The sequence below is a fragment of the Conger conger genome, chromosome 15, assembly GCF_963514075.1.
Source record: "Conger conger chromosome 15, fConCon1.1, whole genome shotgun sequence".
NCBI lineage: Eukaryota > Metazoa > Chordata > Actinopteri > Anguilliformes > Congridae > Conger > Conger conger.
In genome coordinates this window covers 7,032,001-7,051,691 of record NC_083774.1, presented here as the reverse complement: position 1 = coordinate 7,051,691, position 19,691 = coordinate 7,032,001, and the positions used below count along the sequence as shown (strand labels likewise).

General features: G+C 47.5%; 1 protein-coding gene across 1 annotated transcript; it reads right to left on the bottom strand.

Moving 5' to 3' along the window:
• Positions 1–640: 640 nt before the first annotated feature.
• LOC133111295 (troponin T, fast skeletal muscle isoforms-like) lies at positions 641–15,421 on the bottom strand. Its single transcript, XM_061221499.1, has 11 exons — positions 15,351–15,421; positions 14,897–14,910; positions 9,493–9,511; positions 8,918–8,963; positions 8,705–8,821; positions 8,060–8,137; positions 5,402–5,515; positions 4,859–4,971; positions 4,432–4,522; positions 2,758–2,798; positions 641–946 (listed from the first exon to the last, which is right to left on the bottom strand). Exons 1-11 carry the CDS (start codon positions 15,365–15,367, stop codon positions 910–912), a joined length of 687 nt encoding a protein of 228 aa, XP_061077483.1. The 5' UTR covers positions 15,368–15,421; the 3' UTR covers positions 641–909.
• Positions 15,422–19,691: the final 4,270 nt, after the last annotated feature.

Genomic DNA, 19,691 nt, shown 5'->3' with positions numbered 1-19,691 from the left:
TTATTATCTGAATTTGGTTGGTTGGTTAAGGGAGGGGTGTTCTTTTCCCGGATCATTTTTTTCCATATAAGCCTGTCCTTGAAATGACCTCACAGAAATGTTTGCCTCCACCTAAAAGTTAAAGTCATAAGGAATCGACATTTAGGCCAATTAACGTTATATAACAGTATAAAAGTGCTAAACCAACACCGGCATGGTTTGGTTTTGAGTTGCATGAACGTATACATGCCCTTCAACAACATAAAATTAACAGGCTGCATGTCCACCTCAACGTGTACATTACCTGTGCATCTTCCAACAGTGACTCACCCACTGTCTCCTTGAACTCTGACCGTGCGGTGTGCTGGTTCAGTCGCGGAGGTTCCGCTGTGCCGTGGCTTCCACCGTGATTATGGCGATTTATCGTAAGCATATTTAATATTTAATCATTATTGCCAGCCTACTACGATATTACCATAGCCTATACATAAGGAAGTAAAAACCTGTATTTCCTTCAAATATTGTGATGAGCCAATAATGTATATAACGTTACTTATCATTCATACCCAAGAAATATCGTCTACTGGCACGGCCTATGAAATGTAAGATTAAGAAGCTTGGTTGTTTTCATGTGTGCGTAAAATAACAGACGAGAGTCCAGTTGAAGTGTCACGCTTTATTTACAAAAAAGTAACGGAGAACCAAACAACAGTCCAAGTTGAGAAGGTGCATTGGTGGCTATTTCTACGGCAACAGCGACAAGCGGTTCTGCTGGGCTCCACGCGACACCAGACGGACGGTAGGACATCCAGCGCGAGCCGTTTCCACGCCGTGGTTCCGTGTGCGATCCGAGTTGCGATGGCAAGCGGGTTTCTCCAAAGGGGACGGCTCCAAGCTGCAGGAGAGCTCCCCTCCCGGAAAGAGGGCGCTCTACTTTCTGCGGCGAGCGGCGGCTCCCTTCTTGCTGCTGTGATACGGTAGGAACGCAAGCATCGAACCACGTGAGCGCTTCCACAATTTCTTAACATCGCACTGGCACACACCCTTTACAAAAAGGTTCTGAAAGGGTTCTTTCGCTCGATTCCATAAAGGAACCCTTTTTATTGTTCTTTATGGAAGCCTCTGTCATAGGTGTGAAGTGTGAAAACTCACAAAGTACACGGTACGAGCAGATATTTGCAAACAAATAGGACGTATGTGTGTACATACATAAACACATGCGTACATAAACAGCAGTAAAATGACATTGAACGCCACAGAGGGAGATGATGCGTTCTCCTCCAGCCAAACCATGCGCCTCTTACCGTCGTCTTCTACAAGCATGAGCGTTAGAAACACACCAGCGCATGTATCCGCCATCAACCTTGAGCTTCAGTCCAAGGTCATGGAGATTCATGTGGCATTTTCTCCTTCTTCCGGGAAGAAAGCGCCACACAAACACACACGTGTGGGTGTGTGTGTGTGTTTGTTATCTGCCCTCAGCTCTTGCAGGTGTGAAAGCGGTCGTACAGACACACACGTTAAGAAAGTCCCACGGAGGATGACGAACAGACATACACACGCCTGTTGAGGCCAGGGCATGTTGAATTAATTGAATTCTGAATTCTGAATGTTCTCAGAAGGATGCTAACGCAGTGTGCGGGAACTTTCCCTGCCCCCGAAGGACTCGGTGCCAGAGTATGACACTAATAAAGCTTTTGATGGGGGTGTCTCGTTGGCGCAGCCTGTAGAGCACTGACCGCATGCTCATTGAGAGCCGCGACGTCGGCGGTTCGAATCCGACCGTCTGACATTTGTCGCATGTCTTTCCCTCTCTCTCGCTCCCATTCTTCCTGTCTCTCTATACTATATACTATATACTGTCCAAAAAGGCTGGAAAAAAATATATAAATAAAATCAAGCTTTGGATGTATGTGTAAAATATCAGGTGCTCGGAGGTTACCAGTTTACAGAGAGATATACTGTATATACATAATGGTGCACACCCATACATATCTTAAAAAGATGTATAGTACTTATGAAGAGATCTACTTCTTTTGTTTTGTACATATAACAGTTCTGGTGTATATATGTGTATTTGTTAAACGTGTTGTCCTGTCTCATGGTTTTGTCTCACCTGTCTTCAGTCAGTCCTGTAAGAGGGCTATGCTTGCTCACTGAATCACCCTGATGTAAACATTTAGCCGAAACGTTGGTCAATAAAACACAGCAAGGAGAAGCTTGGGCGCGTGACTTCATGATTCTTTAAGCCGGTTTACAGAGAGAGGAACGAACGTCTTCTCCAATCCGGTCGTCTGGTCGATGCTTACATGTGGGAATGAAGAGTGCTGACCCAACGCATGCCCTGAGACACTTTGACGGCACGAGACGATAAGCAGAAGGACATGGCGTTCGTCACTGTCGAGTCACACGACGAGGAAGCGAAAGACGAGACAGCGGCTTTCAGCCGAAGCACACCATTAGACCTAATGCGTTATTAAACAGCAATGCGTGGGCGTACATGGTGTTAGGGTGGGTGGTAGTTTGCGTAATGAGCGATGCCGTTTAGCTTAGCGCATGTTCCATTTCACATCGCACTGCCCGTGGCACAAAAATATCCCGTCAACCTTCCGGGAAAGGCCCGTGGATGAGCTTTATTCGCCAGTATCGGGGACATTTTTGTCAGGGCTGGCTGAATGCGACAGAGCTTATAGAAGAAGCGTATGTTTTGCCAGTCAAACTCGCGAGGACAAGGCGTGGTGGCAGGGGACATGGCGCAATGGAGACGACGGCACTTACTGTTTCTGCAGCTCGTCAATCCGGTTCCTGAGAGAGATGACCTGGAGACAACACATCAGACACAGGCGGGTGTGTTTAAGGAAAGGACACAAGCACAACATCACCTGGACACCGTCCGGAGGTCACCTGTGAGAAAGCCCTGCTCCGCTGTGAAGGGGGGGGGGCAAGGAGGAGCTCCAAGCCAAAAACTCTCAGAAACGCATCCCGTCACATTTGACCCAAACATAACCTTTTTCCTCTACAGCCAGACCTGAGACTGTCCATTGTGGCTGCTGAACTCTATGGTGCAATTCAGACCATCTAGTGTGGCTGCTCAACTCTGTGGTGCAATTCAGATCATCTAGTGCAGCTGCTCAACTCTGTGGTGCAATTACCTCCATCTAGGGCGGCTGCTGAACTCTATGGTGCAATTCAGACCATCCAAAATGGCTGCTGAACTCTATTTGATTTGCAGAAGAGAATCTCTGTGTTTGTTGTTCTCTGTGTTCTCTTAGACTGCAGGTTCGGCTGGGAAAGGACGCAGGAATTCAGAAGAACGGCTAGGACGGAACAGGGCCGCACACCTGGAGGTACACCTAGGCCAGGTCCTCAGGTCACCAAGAAACAGGGACTGCACTGGGGTCACAGTGGCCCAGTGTCTCATCTGCATGTGTGAACACTTGAGATAACTGGAAGTCTTAGTTTGCAGCAAAGTTGTTTGAAAACTCTGCTAAAATCAAAATTCAGTTTTTAATGCTGAAAATATGTATATCTTCTATTTCTGTATCTGCGTGTATGAGTATGAGTTTGTGCGTGTGTGCATGTGAGGCACAGGTAGAACCACCAGGACCTCGTTTACCACCAGGAGAGAAGCGAGGTTGCGGTTCGCTCCATCCTCCAGGCTGTGACCTTTGACCTTTGACCTCTCGGCTGATGCTGACCTGATTTCCAGAGTTTCCTTCTGAATTTCCCATGCAGTCAGTCCATGCGCTAGCACGGAGGAGCCCCGCGACCTTCGACCTGAATTACTTACAATTTACTCAGTTCCTCGACTCTTTTACGCAGTGTGGTAACCTGGTGATCAAAGCAGAGCTGCGTTTAAATCTGTAACGGGCGTGTCTTCATACGGTCGGACGGGACTGCACCTTAGCGCTACAAGCTTTCTTTAAAACCTCATACTTTAAATAAACCTTCAGGCCACTCCACTGGCGAATGTACTGGTGAATAATTCTTATGCTGAAACTTCCAAAGAACAGCATTGTGAAAACCAAGAAATAAATCTCAACAAGTATTTTAGTCTGATCTAGGACCAACATATTGCCAGTTAAACATTTCACTTGTCAAGCAAACAGCACTAAAAACAAGCTAATATTTTATTTTTCTGCTGTGAGTTTATCACGTAGCTGATGTCTCTCAGGATAGGATTTTGGAACACTTTAACCGAAACGTTACGGAAACTGGCGAAGTCATCTCTTACAGTCCGGTACACAGGTGTCTTCTGGCCCCAATAAACACAGAGAGGTACAATGGTGCCTTCTGTCATCAACCGAGGAAAGGCGCATTGTCTCTGCATTGTTCGGTTTGAATGTCAGAGGTGATAATAAGGACAGAAATTGCTAGAAAGAAAGGGGAAAAAGGCTCTTTCTACCTCACATCAGTGTTGCAGCAGGACGATAAAAAGCAGGTAGTCCTCACCTCATACTTCTGCCTCTTCAGCTTCTCCATGTGGTCGAACTTCTCAGCCTCCAGGGTCTTCATCCAATCCCAAAGCTCCTTGGCCTTGTCCCTGGAGCACAGGACAAACCGAAACCCCTCCCGTCATTCATTGGAGAACAGCACCAGTGTGTTTTCACATCATTACATTACATTGCATGCTTTTATCCAAAGTGACTTACAGTTGATTTGACTAAGCAGGAGACAAAATCCCCTGGAGCAATGTGGGGTTAAGGGCCCAATAGTTGTGCAGATCTTATTGTGGCTACACCAGGGATCGAACACCAACCGTGCCGGTCCCAGTCACGTACCTCAACCACGAGGCTACAAGCTGCCCCCTACAGGCTGGTACATTTTTACACTAAAAACAGAAACCCCCCCATGTGGTCACCCGGGCCAGGTACCGCACCTCAGTTTGTCCTCGTTCAGATGGTCGATGTTCAGGGGCTTGCGCCTCTCCGCCAGGATCTTCTTCTTCTTTTCTCTCTCAGTCTGTTTCTTTCCACCTCTCTTCTGGTCAGCCTGTCGGCACAGCGTGTGGGAGGAGTTATAACACAACCGAACGTAACGGTGAGAACAGGCCATTCAGCCCAGCAATACTCGCCTTTTCTTACCACTAAAGTGTACCTACTGCTTAGTTAAATAGTATCTATCTATAGCGGCATTATCAAGCCTGGTCTTTGAAAACCCCCAGTGTTTCTGCCTCCACTACATGTCCTGGCAAGCTATTCCACACAGTGACCACTCTGTGTGAAAAAAAAAAAAAAACTTCCTAATATCTGTGCGGAATTTATCCTTTGCCAATTTCCATTTACGCCCCCTCCTTCTGCTGAACCGATCTCACCCCGAAGAATCGCCTGTAGTTCACTTTGAGGCTTTTAAATTAGTTCAGGCTTTTTAAAATATCCGGCGTGTGATTGGCCGGAGCCGTCTGTGGGCGTGGCCGCGGTACCTTCTGTAAGTAGCTGCTGTAGGTGGAGCCCATGCTGGACAGGGCGGACTTCTTCTTGGCCTCATCATCTGCTTTCCTCTTGGCGTCGAGCTCCTCCTTCCTCTGTCTCTCGTCCTGTGGGGGGAAGGTGGGAGGAGGGAGCGCGTGAGCTTTTCTGTCTACGGCAGGGACGGGCAGCTCCAGTGCTGGAGGGCCGGTGTGTGTGCAGGATTAGCTCCAGTCCTGGAGGGCTGGTGTGTATGCAGGATTAGCTCCAGTCCTGGAGGGCCGGTGTGTATGCAGGATTAGCTCCAGTCCTGGAGGGCCGGTGTGTGTGCAGGATTAGCTCCAGTCCTGGAGGACCGGTGTGTATGCAGGATTAGCTCCAGTCCTGGAGGGCCGGTGTGCATGCAGGATTAGCTCCAGTCCTGGAGGACCAGTGTGCATGCAGGATTAGCTCCAGTCCTGGAGGACCGGTGTGTATGCAGGATTAGCTCCAGTCCTGGAGGACCGGTGTGTATGCAGGATTAGCTCCAGTCCTGGAGGGCCGGTGTGCATGCAGGATTAGCTCCAGTCCTGGAGGACCGGTGTGCATGCAGGATTAGCTCCAGTCCTGGAGGACCGGTGTGTATGCAGGATTAACTCCAGTGCTGGAGGGCCGGTGTGTGTGCAGGATTAACTCCAGTCCTGGAGGGCCGGTGTGTGTGCAGGATTAACTCCAGTCCTGGAGGGCCGGTGTGTATGCAGGATTAACTCCAGTCCTGGAGGGCTGGTGTGTATGCAGGATTAGCTCCAGTCCTGGAGGGCCGGTGTGCATGCAGGATTAGCTCCAGTCCTGGAGGACCGGTGTGTATGCAGGATTAGCTCCAGTCCTGGAGGGCTGGTGTGTATGCAGGATTAGCTCCAGTCCTGGAGGGCCGGTGTGTATGCAGGTTTAACTCCAGTCCTGGAGGGCCGGTGTGTGTGCAGGATTAGCTCCAGTCCTGGAGGACCGGTGTGTATGCAGGATTAGCTCCAGTCCTGGAGGACCGGTGTGTATGCAGGATTAGCTCCAGTCCTGGAGGGCCGGTGTGCATGCAGGATTAGCTCCAGTCCTGGAGGACCGGTGTGCATGCAGGATTAGCTCCAGTCCTGGAGGACCGGTGTGTATGCAGGATTAACTCCAGTGCTGGAGGGCCGGTGTGTGTGCAGGATTAACTCCAGTCCTGGAGGGCCGGTGTGTATGCAGGATTAACTCCAGTCCTGGAGGGCTGGTGTGTATGCAGGATTAGCTCCAGTCCTGGAGGGCCGGTGTGCATGCAGGATTAGCTCCAGTCCTGGAGGACCGGTGTGTATGCAGGATTAGCTCCAGTCCTGGAGGGCTGGTGTGTATGCAGGATTAGCTCCAGTCCTGGAGGGCCGGTGTGTATGCAGGTTTAACTCCAGTCCTGGAGGGCCGGTGTGTGTGCAGGATTAGCTCCAGTCCTGGAGGGCCGGTGTGCATGCAGGATTAGCTCCAGTCCTGGAGGACCGGTGTGTATGCAGGATTAGCTCCAGTCCTGGAGGGCTGGTGTGTATGCAGGATTAGCTCCAGTCCTGGAGGGCCGGTGTGTATGCAGGTTTAACTCCAGTCCTGGAGGGCTGGTGTTTATGCAGGATTAGCTCCAGTCCTGGAGGGCCGGTGTGTATGCAGGTTTAACTCCAGTCCTGGAGGGCTGGTGTTTATGCAGGATTAGCTCCAGTCCTGGAGGGCTGGTGTGTATGCAGGATTAGCTCCAGTCCTGGAGGGCTGGTGTGTATGTAGGATTAGCTCCAGTCCTGGAGGGCTGATGTGTATGCAGGATTAGCTCCAGTCCTGGAGGGCTGGTGTGTATGCAGGTTTAGCTCCAGTCCTGGAGTTGGCTAATCAGTTAATTAGCCATTCCCACCATGGGAAGGGGTGTAAGGGGTGTGGGGGGCTGTAGGGGTGTGGGGGGTGTAAGGGGTGTGGGGGGCTGTAGGGGTGTGGGGGGTGTAAGGGGTGTGGGGGGCTGTAGGGGTGTGGGGGGTGTAAGGGGTGTGGGGGGCTGTAGGGGTGTGGGGGGTGTAAGGGGTGTGGGGGGCTGTAGGGGTGTGGGGGGTGTAAGGGGTGTGGGGGGCTGTAGGGGTGTGGGGGGTGTAAGGGGTGTGGGGGGCTGTAGGGGTGTGGGGGGCTGTAGGGGTGTGGGGGGTGTAAGGGGTGTGGGGGGCTGTAGGGGTGTGGGGGGCTGTAGGGGTGTGGGGGGTGTAAGGGGTGTGGGGGGCTGTAGGGGTGTGGGGGGCTGTAGGGGTGTGGGGGGTGTAAGGGGTGTGGGGGGCTGTAGGGGTGTGGGGGGCTGTAGGGGGGGGGGTGTAAGGGGTGTGGGGGGCTGTAGGGGTGTGGGGGGTGTAAGGGGTGTGGGTGGCTGTAGGGGTGTGGGGGGCTGTAGGGGGGGGGTGTAAGGGGTGTGGGGGGCTGTAGGGGTGTGGGGGGCTGTAGGGGGGCGGGGGTGTAAGGGGTGTGGGGGGCTGTAGGGGTGTGGGGGGTGTAAGGGGTGTGGGTGGCTGTAGGGGTGTGGGGGGCTGTAGGGGGGGGGGGTGTAAGGGGTGTGGGGGGCTGTAGGGGGGCGGGGGTGTAAGGGGTGTGGGGGGCTGTAGGGGTGTGGGGGGGTGTAAGGACGTTCCCGTTTCCGTGACTCCCACCTCGCGTCTGGCCTGACGCTCCTTGTCCTTCTCCGCTCGGATCCTCTGCTGCTCAGCTCTCTCCGCTCTACGCTTCTCCTGCAGGAGGTGCAGGGAGAACCAGGGCGCAGTTACACCTCCAGCCCACCAGAGGTCGCCAGAGCCATCATATATATATTTCGTCGTTGTAATGGTTTAACTTCTTCTTCTTTTTTATGTGGAGTACTTATACAATTATAATAATTGATAATTGCATCATACAAAGTATAACATCCTAAAACACAGCAATCAATTTTCTGTAACCATATGCACAGTTGGGAGTGCATTTCAGTTCAGGAAATTCGTTGACATTTAATTAAATGAAAATAATTTGTAGAACAATATGGGCAGTTTTCAGTGAGTGAATTTAAGTTCATTCCATGAATTGACTGAATTCAAATGGAATGAACCACAACTTACAACAAGCGATAGAGTGTCCTATTTATTATTATTACTATTGACTTTTCCCCTTCAGTTCTTTATTTTTTTTTTGGTATTCCTTCTGTTTTATTCTGTGGTGCTGCAGTGAAACTCTCGTATCTCCGCAGGTCGCCTAACCGCGTGGATAAGGACATGCGCTGAGCCCGCGAGTGTAAGCGGAGCTGCTGTCAGAGCGGGGCCACTCACAATCCTCGTCTTGAGGGCGATAATGTCCTCCTCCTCCTTCTTCCTCTGCTCAAAGTGAGTGTCGATCAGGCCCTGCAGCTCCACCAGGTCCTTGTTCTGCCTCTTCTTCTGGATGTCCTGCGAGACGGAGAGAGCACGGACACGCGTTTAGGGGGAATCGTCTCCGGCCTTCCCGATTGACACAGACGATGTGGCATTGTGGGATTTACTCACATCGAAATCCACCTTCTCCCCGTCGGGGATCTTAGGTGCTGAGGGCCTAGAAGAAGTTCACATGGTTATTATTATTATTATTATTATTATTATTATTATTATTATTATTATTATTACATTCATGTAGCCCCACCCTTTTAAAAGGGGATTTTATGGTCATGTTTGGTTTACGACAACTGTAATAATATAAAAACTCCATTACCTATCACTCATTTCTCAATTACTCATAGATCACTGCTCACTCACAGGTTAGACCTCTGTGAAACATGCAAGAGCAATCTTCAATTGCGTTTCATGAGCTCAACCATAAATATGGATAAAATCTCAGATCACATATACAATTGGGCTGATTAAATAATTGAGCGCAGATGTCGGTATTGAATTCAGAAATGTATTCGACCCTTCAGGATCTCTTCTCAGGTGTTTTTGAGAGTGATAGAAAGCACGGTGCACAGAGCCTGAACAGATCTATTTAACCCTTTGAACCCTTTGGTTTTCGGACATTCTAAATCAGTGTTCCGGCAGCGATTGTGACATCAGCATTAGAATGTTCGTTAGAACATCGGGCCACTTACTTGAACTTTGGCTTCTCCTCTGTTCGGTGAACACACAACACAAGGGAAGAGACACATTTTCACAGAGTTAGAAAACTATAAACCAGTACCGGGCCTTCAGGCAGCGGTCCACACTCAGGAGCTGAATTAACTGTAAGAAATTTTGGTATTAAATCATTTTAGTAGGATCTTAATATTGTTACTGTACATTGCAACAATGAAAACGTTCACTCATTTAGAAAGTTGTGGTAACTGTAAGGAATCTTGGATTTAAATCATTTTAGTAGGATCTTAATGTTGTTACTATACATTGCAAAGAATAAAGTTCACTCATTTAGGAAGTAATACACATCACATCCTCGCGTATTACATATTAAGTGCATATTAGTCAGGAAAACCACAGTAAAAAAAACAGGGTCACAAGGCTGTGAAATGCTTATCTTTATGAACCTGGTTCAGTTCCAGTCAGTTTCTTTTACACACGTGGAACTGAGCCACTCAATTTGTAAAAAGTTGAATAAATAGTTTGAATAAAAAAACGAAAAAAAAAAAAAAAACTGTAGATCTCCATGGAGACACCTGAAGGCAGAAAAAGCTATTGCAGCTGGGATCTGATATAACGTCACAATATTCATGTTCAATTTCACAAAAAAAGTGCTGTGTACTGTGCTTTGACTATTTCTCTCAAAAAAAAAGAAAGAAAAAAATGCTCTTTTGGCTTGACCCACAAACATAAATGCACAAGCAGTACAACACTGGAATAGTTCAGATTTTCTAATCGAAAATCTAAACGGACACCTTGTTCTCCATCATCGAGTGGAGCACCATGCACAGGAGGGAAGCAGAGAGAAGATGAGAACAAAGGCCCCCCCCTCCCCGCACAAAGAAGTAAAGATTGGGATTTTATCTTTTAGCCCTCTTTTCTACACTTTTTGCGCCTGCAAATTTGACAGAGCACAGAGCCCCTTGGAATAGATCTGGCAGGAAGTGAGGTCAGCGCTGCCCAAGGGGCAGGAAGTGAGGTTGGCATTGCCCGTTAGGGAGGAAGTAAGGTCGAAACTGCCTGCTAAGCAGGAAGTGAGGTCGGAACTGCCTGCTAGGCAGGAAGTGAGGTCGGAACTGCCTGCTAGGCAGGAAGTGAGGTCGGAACTGCCCGCTGGGCAGGAAGTGAGGTCGGAACTGCCCGCTGGGCACTCCCCCACATCAGAATGACACCGGTACGCAGAAAAATGTCCTTCAACATACCTTCCTCTTCATAGGCCTCTGCATGCAGCAAGCATTTGAAAGCAAAAGCAGAACAAACATCATTAGTGACACGTTCATGGGCTTTCTGCACAAAATGGCCGACTAGTGCAGCGGCCCCCAAACCTCTCCCTTTCCCCTGATACTCACAGCGGTCAAATGAAACAATGCCACACTAGTATGTGCTTAAAAAACACGTTGTTCTGTGTTTAAGCGCCATTTTAATACGGGGTGGATTCCAGTAGACGTATTTCCCATAAGGGGGGCTGTGGGGAGAACGGAGAGTTTGGGGACCCCTGTGCTAGTACCTTTTCAGCCCTGACCGGGAAGACCCACAATGCTCATCTGAACTGAACTTTTGCCGTGTCACTTTGGAAAACAAGCTGAAGAAATGTCTTTAGCACACATTTTAGCATCATATTTAACTGCAATGGTTTGTTATAAAGTCACAGTGGGTTTCCAGGCACATGGCTGAGAAATGCTGACAGCTAAGAATAGTTCATTTATTCAGTTTCACATTCTCCTGCCCCAAACTAAATATGCACCATTTCCAATTATTCCCGAGCCAAAGCATTTGAGAAGGATATGGCTGGATAATATCATATTACGAAAATATTTGTTAACTGAACAAAAAAGCTCTGGAAAGAACCAAAACGTATAACCTTTAAAACTGCAGACTCTTTTACAACCAAATCAAAAGAAAAAATGTTTTTTAAGTTAAATTCTCAAAGAGGAGAGCTAGCTAAAGGTAGCTAATTTAGATCTTTAAGAAGGCTGTATTGGAAAGGACACCGTAGTCTTTGTCTGAATTACAGATGAAGACTACAGATTTAGTGCAGCTCTCTACAGATCTAGCTCTCTTTAGCCAGCGAGAATTATTGCCTCTTTTAGAAGTTAACTGCTTATGGCTGTGGAGAGAAGGTCCAGCCGGCAGGGAGGAGGCCCAGCCCAGCGGAGAGGAGGCCCAGCAGGGCTCCAGCCAGTGGGTCTGGCTCCAGGGCGGAGCACCAGGGATGCAGGTATGTACTAATGCATACATGCGCTACATCACCAGCATCATAACAAGAAAAAACCTGCCATCTCCACTTCTCAGTCTGGTAAATCAGGTACTGTGACGAATAAAGCTTATTCAACACACCATGAAACAATGTAATTAATAAACCTTTTCTCATTTTCTAAATATGTGTTTATATATATATATAAATAAATATATATATATAAATATATATATATATATTATTATTTTTATTTTTATTTTTTTGGAGATACCAGGTTTTTTGCCAAACCAATCCTATATACAGTACAGAGAGGGAAAGTGAGAGGGGAGAGACAGACGGAGCAAGACAGAGAGAGAGGAGGAGAGGGAGAGAGGCAGAGAGAGAGGGAGAAAGGAGGAGAGGGAGCGAGAGAGAGGGAGAGAGAGGAGGAGAGGGAGAGAGATACGGAGCGAGACAGAGAGAGGGAGAGAGTTTCTTCATAGTGGCCAGTTATGAAGAGGAGGTACCTGGAGTACCTGTTGGAGTGGATTACTGGGAGGTTCACGTAGGATAACTCGATGCCCATGCTGCCACATACCTGCGACATGCTTCTCCTCATGCACCTCTTCCACGGGTTCTGCCTCTGCTTCTGAGACTACCTCTGCTTCGGGTTCTAGCTCTGGTTCTGCTTCGGGTTCTACCTCTGGCTCTGCTTCGGGCTCTACCTCTGATTCTAACTCCTGTTCGGGTTCTACCTCGTCATCTGGCTCAGCTTCTTGTTCTGGCTCTACGTCTAGTTCTGGTTCTGGTTCTAACTCTTCTGGTTCTACCTCTCGCTCTGGTTCTAGCTCCGGTTCTGGATCTTGGGCCACTAGGGGCGCCACCGCTACGTCTAAGTCTTCAGCGATGCAGCATGCAGCAAGCGGCCAGGGCAGGGGAGGGGTGCAGCAGCAGAGTTATTCAGAGCAGGAGAAAAAGAGACACGTTAGGATCAGGAGAGTTTTACCACTTCACTTTGGAAAAAGAAAAAAATACTGAGAATGGCCACAAGGGGGCCTCAGAGAGAACGTCAATGAAGCAACAAGCAAAAAGTGTGAAGAGGAAAGAAGGAGTGAGTGATGATGAGAGAAGAGGAAGAGGAGAATGGAGGGATATTTTTTTATGGACCCAGAGGATTCCCGGGTTTTAAAAAAATAAATAAAAAATGTGATTGCTGAAAAAAAAAAAAAAAAAAAGGACTTTGCGGTCTAATCACATTTTTTAAAGAATTATTTGAATTGTTAAGAATCATTCGACTCAATCAGCCTGGAGAGTGGTTTGAGCTTGGCAGCCATTTTGAGAAAAGGCATTAACGGTTAGATTAATCTGCGGTGAAAATACTATATCCTCAGGATAGCAAAAGACAGAGGCCAGCTGTCTTGAATTAAAAGCAAACACACCGGGAAGTGCCATCCGCTTATTTCAGGTCAAAGCTCTATAGGGTAGTCTTTAGTTTCTTCTGTGGAAAACACGGAGGCCTGAACACTTGTATGATGCCACTATAATAAGGAGGTTCAGGCTTCTGCGGGTTCTTGAGAGGGGCACTGGTTAGGGTCGAGAGGGATGGACTGAACGCCAACCAACAATCGGACTGCTGTACCACGTAACACCACTAGATGGCAGTACATTCAAACATTCTACTCCAATGTGGAGCAACTTGGAATACAAAGTTAAAAAAGATCCAAGAATGTCCGGATTAAGGCACCAAAGCAAAATATATAGCTCTGTAAATGTTTTGAGCATGTTTACATGCACATCAGACGCATACATCTCAATTAAATCCGGACCACGTATGTCCTGAAGTTGTCTACAATGTAAAACATTGCTTTCCGTAGCCCTAGATCAGTGCAGACCACAAATACGATCCTCCACAGCTGCACGGAAAACACTGATGGAGTGATTAAAAGACGATGGAGACGAGGGAGAGGGAGGGATAAAATGAAGGACACTCGGGGAGACGGGACGGACGTGATGCCAAACACAATGAGATTATGGGTAAAACAGCGGACACATTAGTGTGAGTAGAGATGAACAGAAAAGGAACAGAGGAACAGAAAGAAAGGGTGGGATCAAAGTTATGGGGTTTTCTTTTTACCTTCCTCTTCCACTTCTTCATTTTCCGAAAAAGACAAACAAACAATTAGCCTACATATGAAGCATTTCTGCGCCAGGCTGGATCATTTACTACCGAACGAGCGGGAAAGAAGGCGCTCATGCTAAGCACACAGATACAGTCCTCCCACACTGCTGCGCAATAAAAGGGGCTGCGTTTCAGAAACATACTTTTTAAATCAGGCTTTCAGTACACCACTCTGTTAGCATTGCCAGGAAACATGGAGAGCACTGTCTGTAGAAATCCAGTGTTCTGTTACAGAACTCCAGTGTTCTGATAAATAAATCCAGTGTTCTGTTATAGAACTCCAGTGTTCCCCTAAATAATTCCAGTGTTCTGTTACAGAACTCCAGTGATCCATTAAATAAATCCAGTGTTCTGTTACAGAACTCCAGTGTTCCGTTAAATAATTCCAGTGTTCTGTTACAGAACTCCAGTGTTCCCTTAAATAAATCCAGTGTTCTGTTACAGAACTCCAATGTTTCTGTTAAATAATTCCAGTGTTCTGTTACAGAACTCCAGTGTTCCGTTAAATAATCCCAGTGTTCTGCTACAGAACTCCAGGCTTCTGTAATGATAATTCTCAGAGAAGGAGGACAGTTCTGCACACTAGCAAACTCCTAACCATGCAGAGTTTCAGAACTATGGGTAACAGCAGTAAATAAATCTAATGTTAATAATGCTTATTACCGTTCCAACATTTGAAATATAGCTTTCATCACACGATAAATAACAAAAATGATTTAAGAGCATTTACATATCAGAACGTGTCCTATGTTTTCAGATAGACGTGTAAAATGAATCCCACCAGACTAATTTCAGGTACTGTAATCTGAATAAGAGTCAGGGTATGACCCGTTAGCCATATTTGGTCCTGTAACTACGCGTTAGAATACCATGACCGTCTTTCCGTCTCGCACAAACACACTGGTAATCCCAGTTGACGGAAGACAGCTCTTAAACCCCAAAACCGCACCATTTATTATTATGAATGATAACAATGATGTTGTATCCTTTAGAACCCAGAACAGTAATGGAAAACAAAACAACTTACCCTCTACCTGATCACTGAAAAACAAATGAAAAGATGAATTAAAGTTTATACTTTGGATGTTCGTGTTAATCTAATTATATATAGAACTGTCGGTGAATAGGCTTTTGACAGCGGAAATGAATGATATACTCATTTAATGTACTTATTTTTGATGCAGCAGCAATTACAGTCATAAAGCCAAGAAAATAATATATGTGTTCAGATATCAATTATTCTTTTTCCATTCCATATAATTACAACAGCTATACAAAGGCCTACCCTGAAGCCTATATACAAACACACATTTAATTAATGTATTATTATATTTTTAAATGGAAATAGTTGTCTCAAAAGGAGGGACTTCAGAGGACATAATCAGACGATTCAGAGAATATAATCAATTACACTCTTGTCCATTATGACTTGATATATTGTGCTTAAAGGCGAAAATGAAGGCAATAAACCAAGTACTTACACTTCATCGTCGGACATGATTGCGCGGGGGTTTTCACCTGGTGGTTGGAAAAGGAAGGAGAAGCGTTATCAGTGAGACAGCTGAGCTTGCTGCGCGCGCCCTGACGCGCCACATTTATAGCCGGGGAGTCACGGACAGTCCCACGGACCTGCCCCCCCTTTTCGCCGAACCAACCTGATAGGCCAGCGTCGTAGGATGTGACACACCGAGCCGAGAAAGAAGAAGGTGATCGATATGACGACACAATCTTGGAATGTATGACGGATGATCACCCCCCCGTGATTAAGTGGCCAGTATTAAGAGCGACTTTTGCTCGTGCTTTGGACTACTTTTGAACGGGCCAGCGGCCGATGCCCTACCACCGTGTATTAAACACATAGCTATATATAGAATTTTTGGTTTTTTTGTTTGCTTGTGTAACTTACAGTATATGCAAGGCCTGCGTGCTTATTAAAGTTTTTAGTCGGACGAAACGTTTTATTAATAGATACAGAAAGTCGACTGAAACTTAACACGCAGGAAATTCTGCTCGAAGGACGATAAATGAGAAGTCTCCCTTCTAGATTGATGTCAAAGTCCGTGACCCTCATCCTGAGGTTTAGGTCGCTCAGTGTAGCCTAATTATTTTTGGTCTTAACAAGCTCAATGCCATATGTGATCATAACGAGGAAACAGTTATCGCCTATTCAGTTTTAAGACAATAAAATGTCCTGTGTTCATTTAACTCAAATATGGACCATATGCTCTCTGTAAGTGTTCACTTAACACTGAACATTTACTGCGCGGCACTCGGCGAGAATCACATATTCTGTGACAACCCAACGCCAAACGGCAAATATGCGTGCGTAAAGCGGCAACTGTGATCCATTCCCAAATAAACGTGCACCCGCGGCTGAGGACGTGTAAGGCTGTAAGCATTCAAACAGAGACAGCTGTAGACGTCTTTCAGAATTAGTCGGGCGTCGTATTACTCAGGCCCGTGGTTCAAGTTTTTAACCTCGGAATAACTTTAATATTTCCCATTCCGCTCCCATATCTGGTCACAGTGCGCGTAGAAAACAGCAGGTAGCCTGTATTTTTTTCCACGCTATTCTTTGCTTTCATCAGGGGAGAAAACCCTCTGATGATTACTTAAATAGAGTACTATGTGAACAAACTAAGGAAGTGCGTACTTGACAGTACACTACTTGGCAGCAAATGACAAGCATATTAACTAGTATTCATACTCATCAGCAAATTGTGTGACTGCATTTTAAAGAATGAAAGACGCAACTGATACCAAGGGGCTTTGTGCATAGTGTTGACAGGCTTTCGGTAATTGTTTTTCACTATTTATTCTACGGCTTGCAGTAAGAGTGCGTTGTAAATTGTATTAAACAATGTCTCTTGTCTAGGCACATTAACTACATTTTTATTTCGTATCTAATTACATTATTATTATAGGCAAAATATTGCAATAGTACAAAATTGTAGCGTACAAATGGCTTGGTAATTATGATAATTTAGCATTTGGATCTCCTACATCTCTCCGATGTGCTCTCGGTAAAACCAGGACAGTTCACTAACCTACGATTTAAAATAAATACAGAAAGCCGAAGACGAAGGATAATAATAAGCAGCGGTGTAATTATGATCCATTCTCAGATATTGCTTCTCCGGTTCTATGGGACAGCGGACTGCTGAGACGTTGGCGTTGGAACAGATGCGCATGGCAACTGTAGCTACATGATCCATTATATATTCGCAAACACGTTATAACGGAAGACGTCGTCAGTCAGCGTCTTGGCTTGTCGTGAATGGGTCGTGAATTTGTAAATCCCGATGATAGAAGTGATTATGGACCTGGCAGAACCGAGCGCATAAATTAAAATGACAGTGTTACTATCACACATAGAGTAGACTACCCTGCAGCATCACACCTTGTCCAAGCTAATCGTAAAGAGGAATCTGATTTATTATTGACCAGCTAATGGAAACATCACATCCTATCCTCTCACTATCCTACCTCAGCTGGGGCAAACAGACATCAGGTATCACACTGCTACCGAAACAAGAGCAGCACTGTCGACTGTTAAACTTCAAACACTGGGCGTTCAAGCACCATGGACAGCGATCTGGACCTGATATTTCCTTTCCACTCTACGATTTTGCATCCGATTTGCCTGTGATTTAATGCCTTGTTATATTCACATTGTAAGCTCCTCTGGACAACCAGCTGCTGAATGCCTATGCTGGTAAAGGGGGAGGGGTGGGGGCCACCTCCTATAGACTCACTCATTTCACAGCCCCCCCCCCCCCTGTTTCTCTTTTCTCTCTCTCTCTCTCTCTCTCTCTCTCTCTCTCTCTCTCTCTCTCTCTCTCTCTCTCCCTCAGACACACACACACACTCTCTCTCTCTCTTTCTCTCTCTCTCTCTCCCTCAGACACACACACTCTCTCTCTCTCGCTCTCTCTCTCTCTCACTCACACACACACACACACACACACACACACTCACCTCTGAGGAAGGGCTGAATGAAGCGGCTTGCCTGGCGAAGGAGTCTGGCTGCAGGGCTGCTCACATCACCGAGGCCAGTTAAGTCCTTCTGTTATAGTGACACTCGATCCCCCAAGGTCCTCCATTGGCTGGAGGGGAGACTGCGGGGGGCTGGCCAGTGGCCGGGTGGGTGGGGGGGCCCCGGGCCCTGCGCTGAATAAGGAGATGGACGAAGGGCTGCAGAGGCGGGAGGGAAGGGGACGCGGAGAAGACGGCACAGGTTTGGCGAGGAGCTGCCGGGACCAGCGTTTCTAAATTTGCAGCGGGGCTGAGCTGATGACAGGAGCGGCGGAGGAGAGATATCAGCAGGGTGGAGTAGAGGGAGATCAGCAGGGTGGAGGAGAGATCAGGGAGGAGGGAGATCAGCAGGGTGGAGGGAGATCAGCAGGGTGGAGGAGATATCAGCAGGGAGGAGAGAGATCAGCAGGGTGGAGGAGAGATCAGGGTAGAGGGAGATCAGCAAGGTGGAGGAGAGATCAGGGAGGAGGGAGATCAGCAGGGTGGAGGAGAGATCAGGGTAGAGGGAGATCAGCAGGGTGGAGGAGAGATCAGGGAGAAGGGAGATCAGCAGGGTGGAGAGAGATCAGGGTGGATGAGAGATCAGCAGGGAGGAGAGAGATCAGCAGGGTGGAGGAGAGATCAGGGAGGAGGGAGATCAGCAGGGTGGAGAGAGATCAGGGAGAAGGGAGATCAGCAGGGTGGAGTTGAGATCAGGGAGAAGGGAGATCAGCAGGGTGGAGAGAGATCAGGGTGGATGAGAGATCAACAGGGAGGAGAGAGATCAGCAGGGTGGAGGAGAGATTTGGGTGGAGGGAGATCAGCAGGGTGGAGAGAGATCAACAGGGCGGAGGAGAGATCAGGGTGGAGGGAGATAAGCAGTGTGGAGAGAGAGAGATCAGCAGGGTGGCGAGAGATCAGGGTGGAGAGAGATCAGCTTTGCTTGTTTCCTAGGTCACTTCAGGTCAGGTCAGGTCACTTCACAAGTTCCGTCTGAGCCTCGGGACATGATTGGTCAGCCTGTGATTCAGCTCCACCCACAGGCACGGAGTAAACATTACTTTGTGTAACACGTTAGAAATTTGGGATTTGAACCCTGGCCTCTCACTCGTCCAAAGATTTGGGTTATGTCATCAGGGAGTGTTGTCAAGGTAACCTGCTACAAGCCGTCAGTTTCCTGCACTACACTGTGCGTTTACTAGCGAACTAGCTAAATTAACCTCACGACACTAGCATTGCATTACATGCACTCTTTAGATTACCGACATGCTTTAAAATCTTTTGGGGGTGCTGAGTGGCTCCCCCTGCTAAGGGTCTGTTGTAGGGGCATAAGCCCCCACGGCCTGGGAGGGAATGCAGACAGTGCCAGTGCCCACTGTGGGAGTCGTGTGTGGAGAAGAGTTTCCTGGTGGAGAGGGAGGGACTCCTAGAGGAGGATGTCCTGGGGGCGTGTTCCAATCCCTTATTTTATCCGTCCACATCTCCTTGTTCCTGGCCTGACCCAGAAATTGCTTAAATGCCCCTTAAATGGTCCTTGAAGGAGCTGGGAGGTTGCAGAAGGATTCATGAGCAGGAAAACAGGAGTACATACTTTTCAGAAATATTTTTACGCAACATGTGATTCACAAATGATCCACCTGTGGATCCACCACTCCCAATCTCTGCCACGTCTGTAACTGACCTGTGGATCCACCTCTCCCCATCTGCCACATCTGTAACTGACCTGTGGATCCACCTCTCCCCATCTGCCACGTCTGTAACTGACCTGTGGATCCACCTCTCCCCATCTGCCATGTCTGTAATTGACC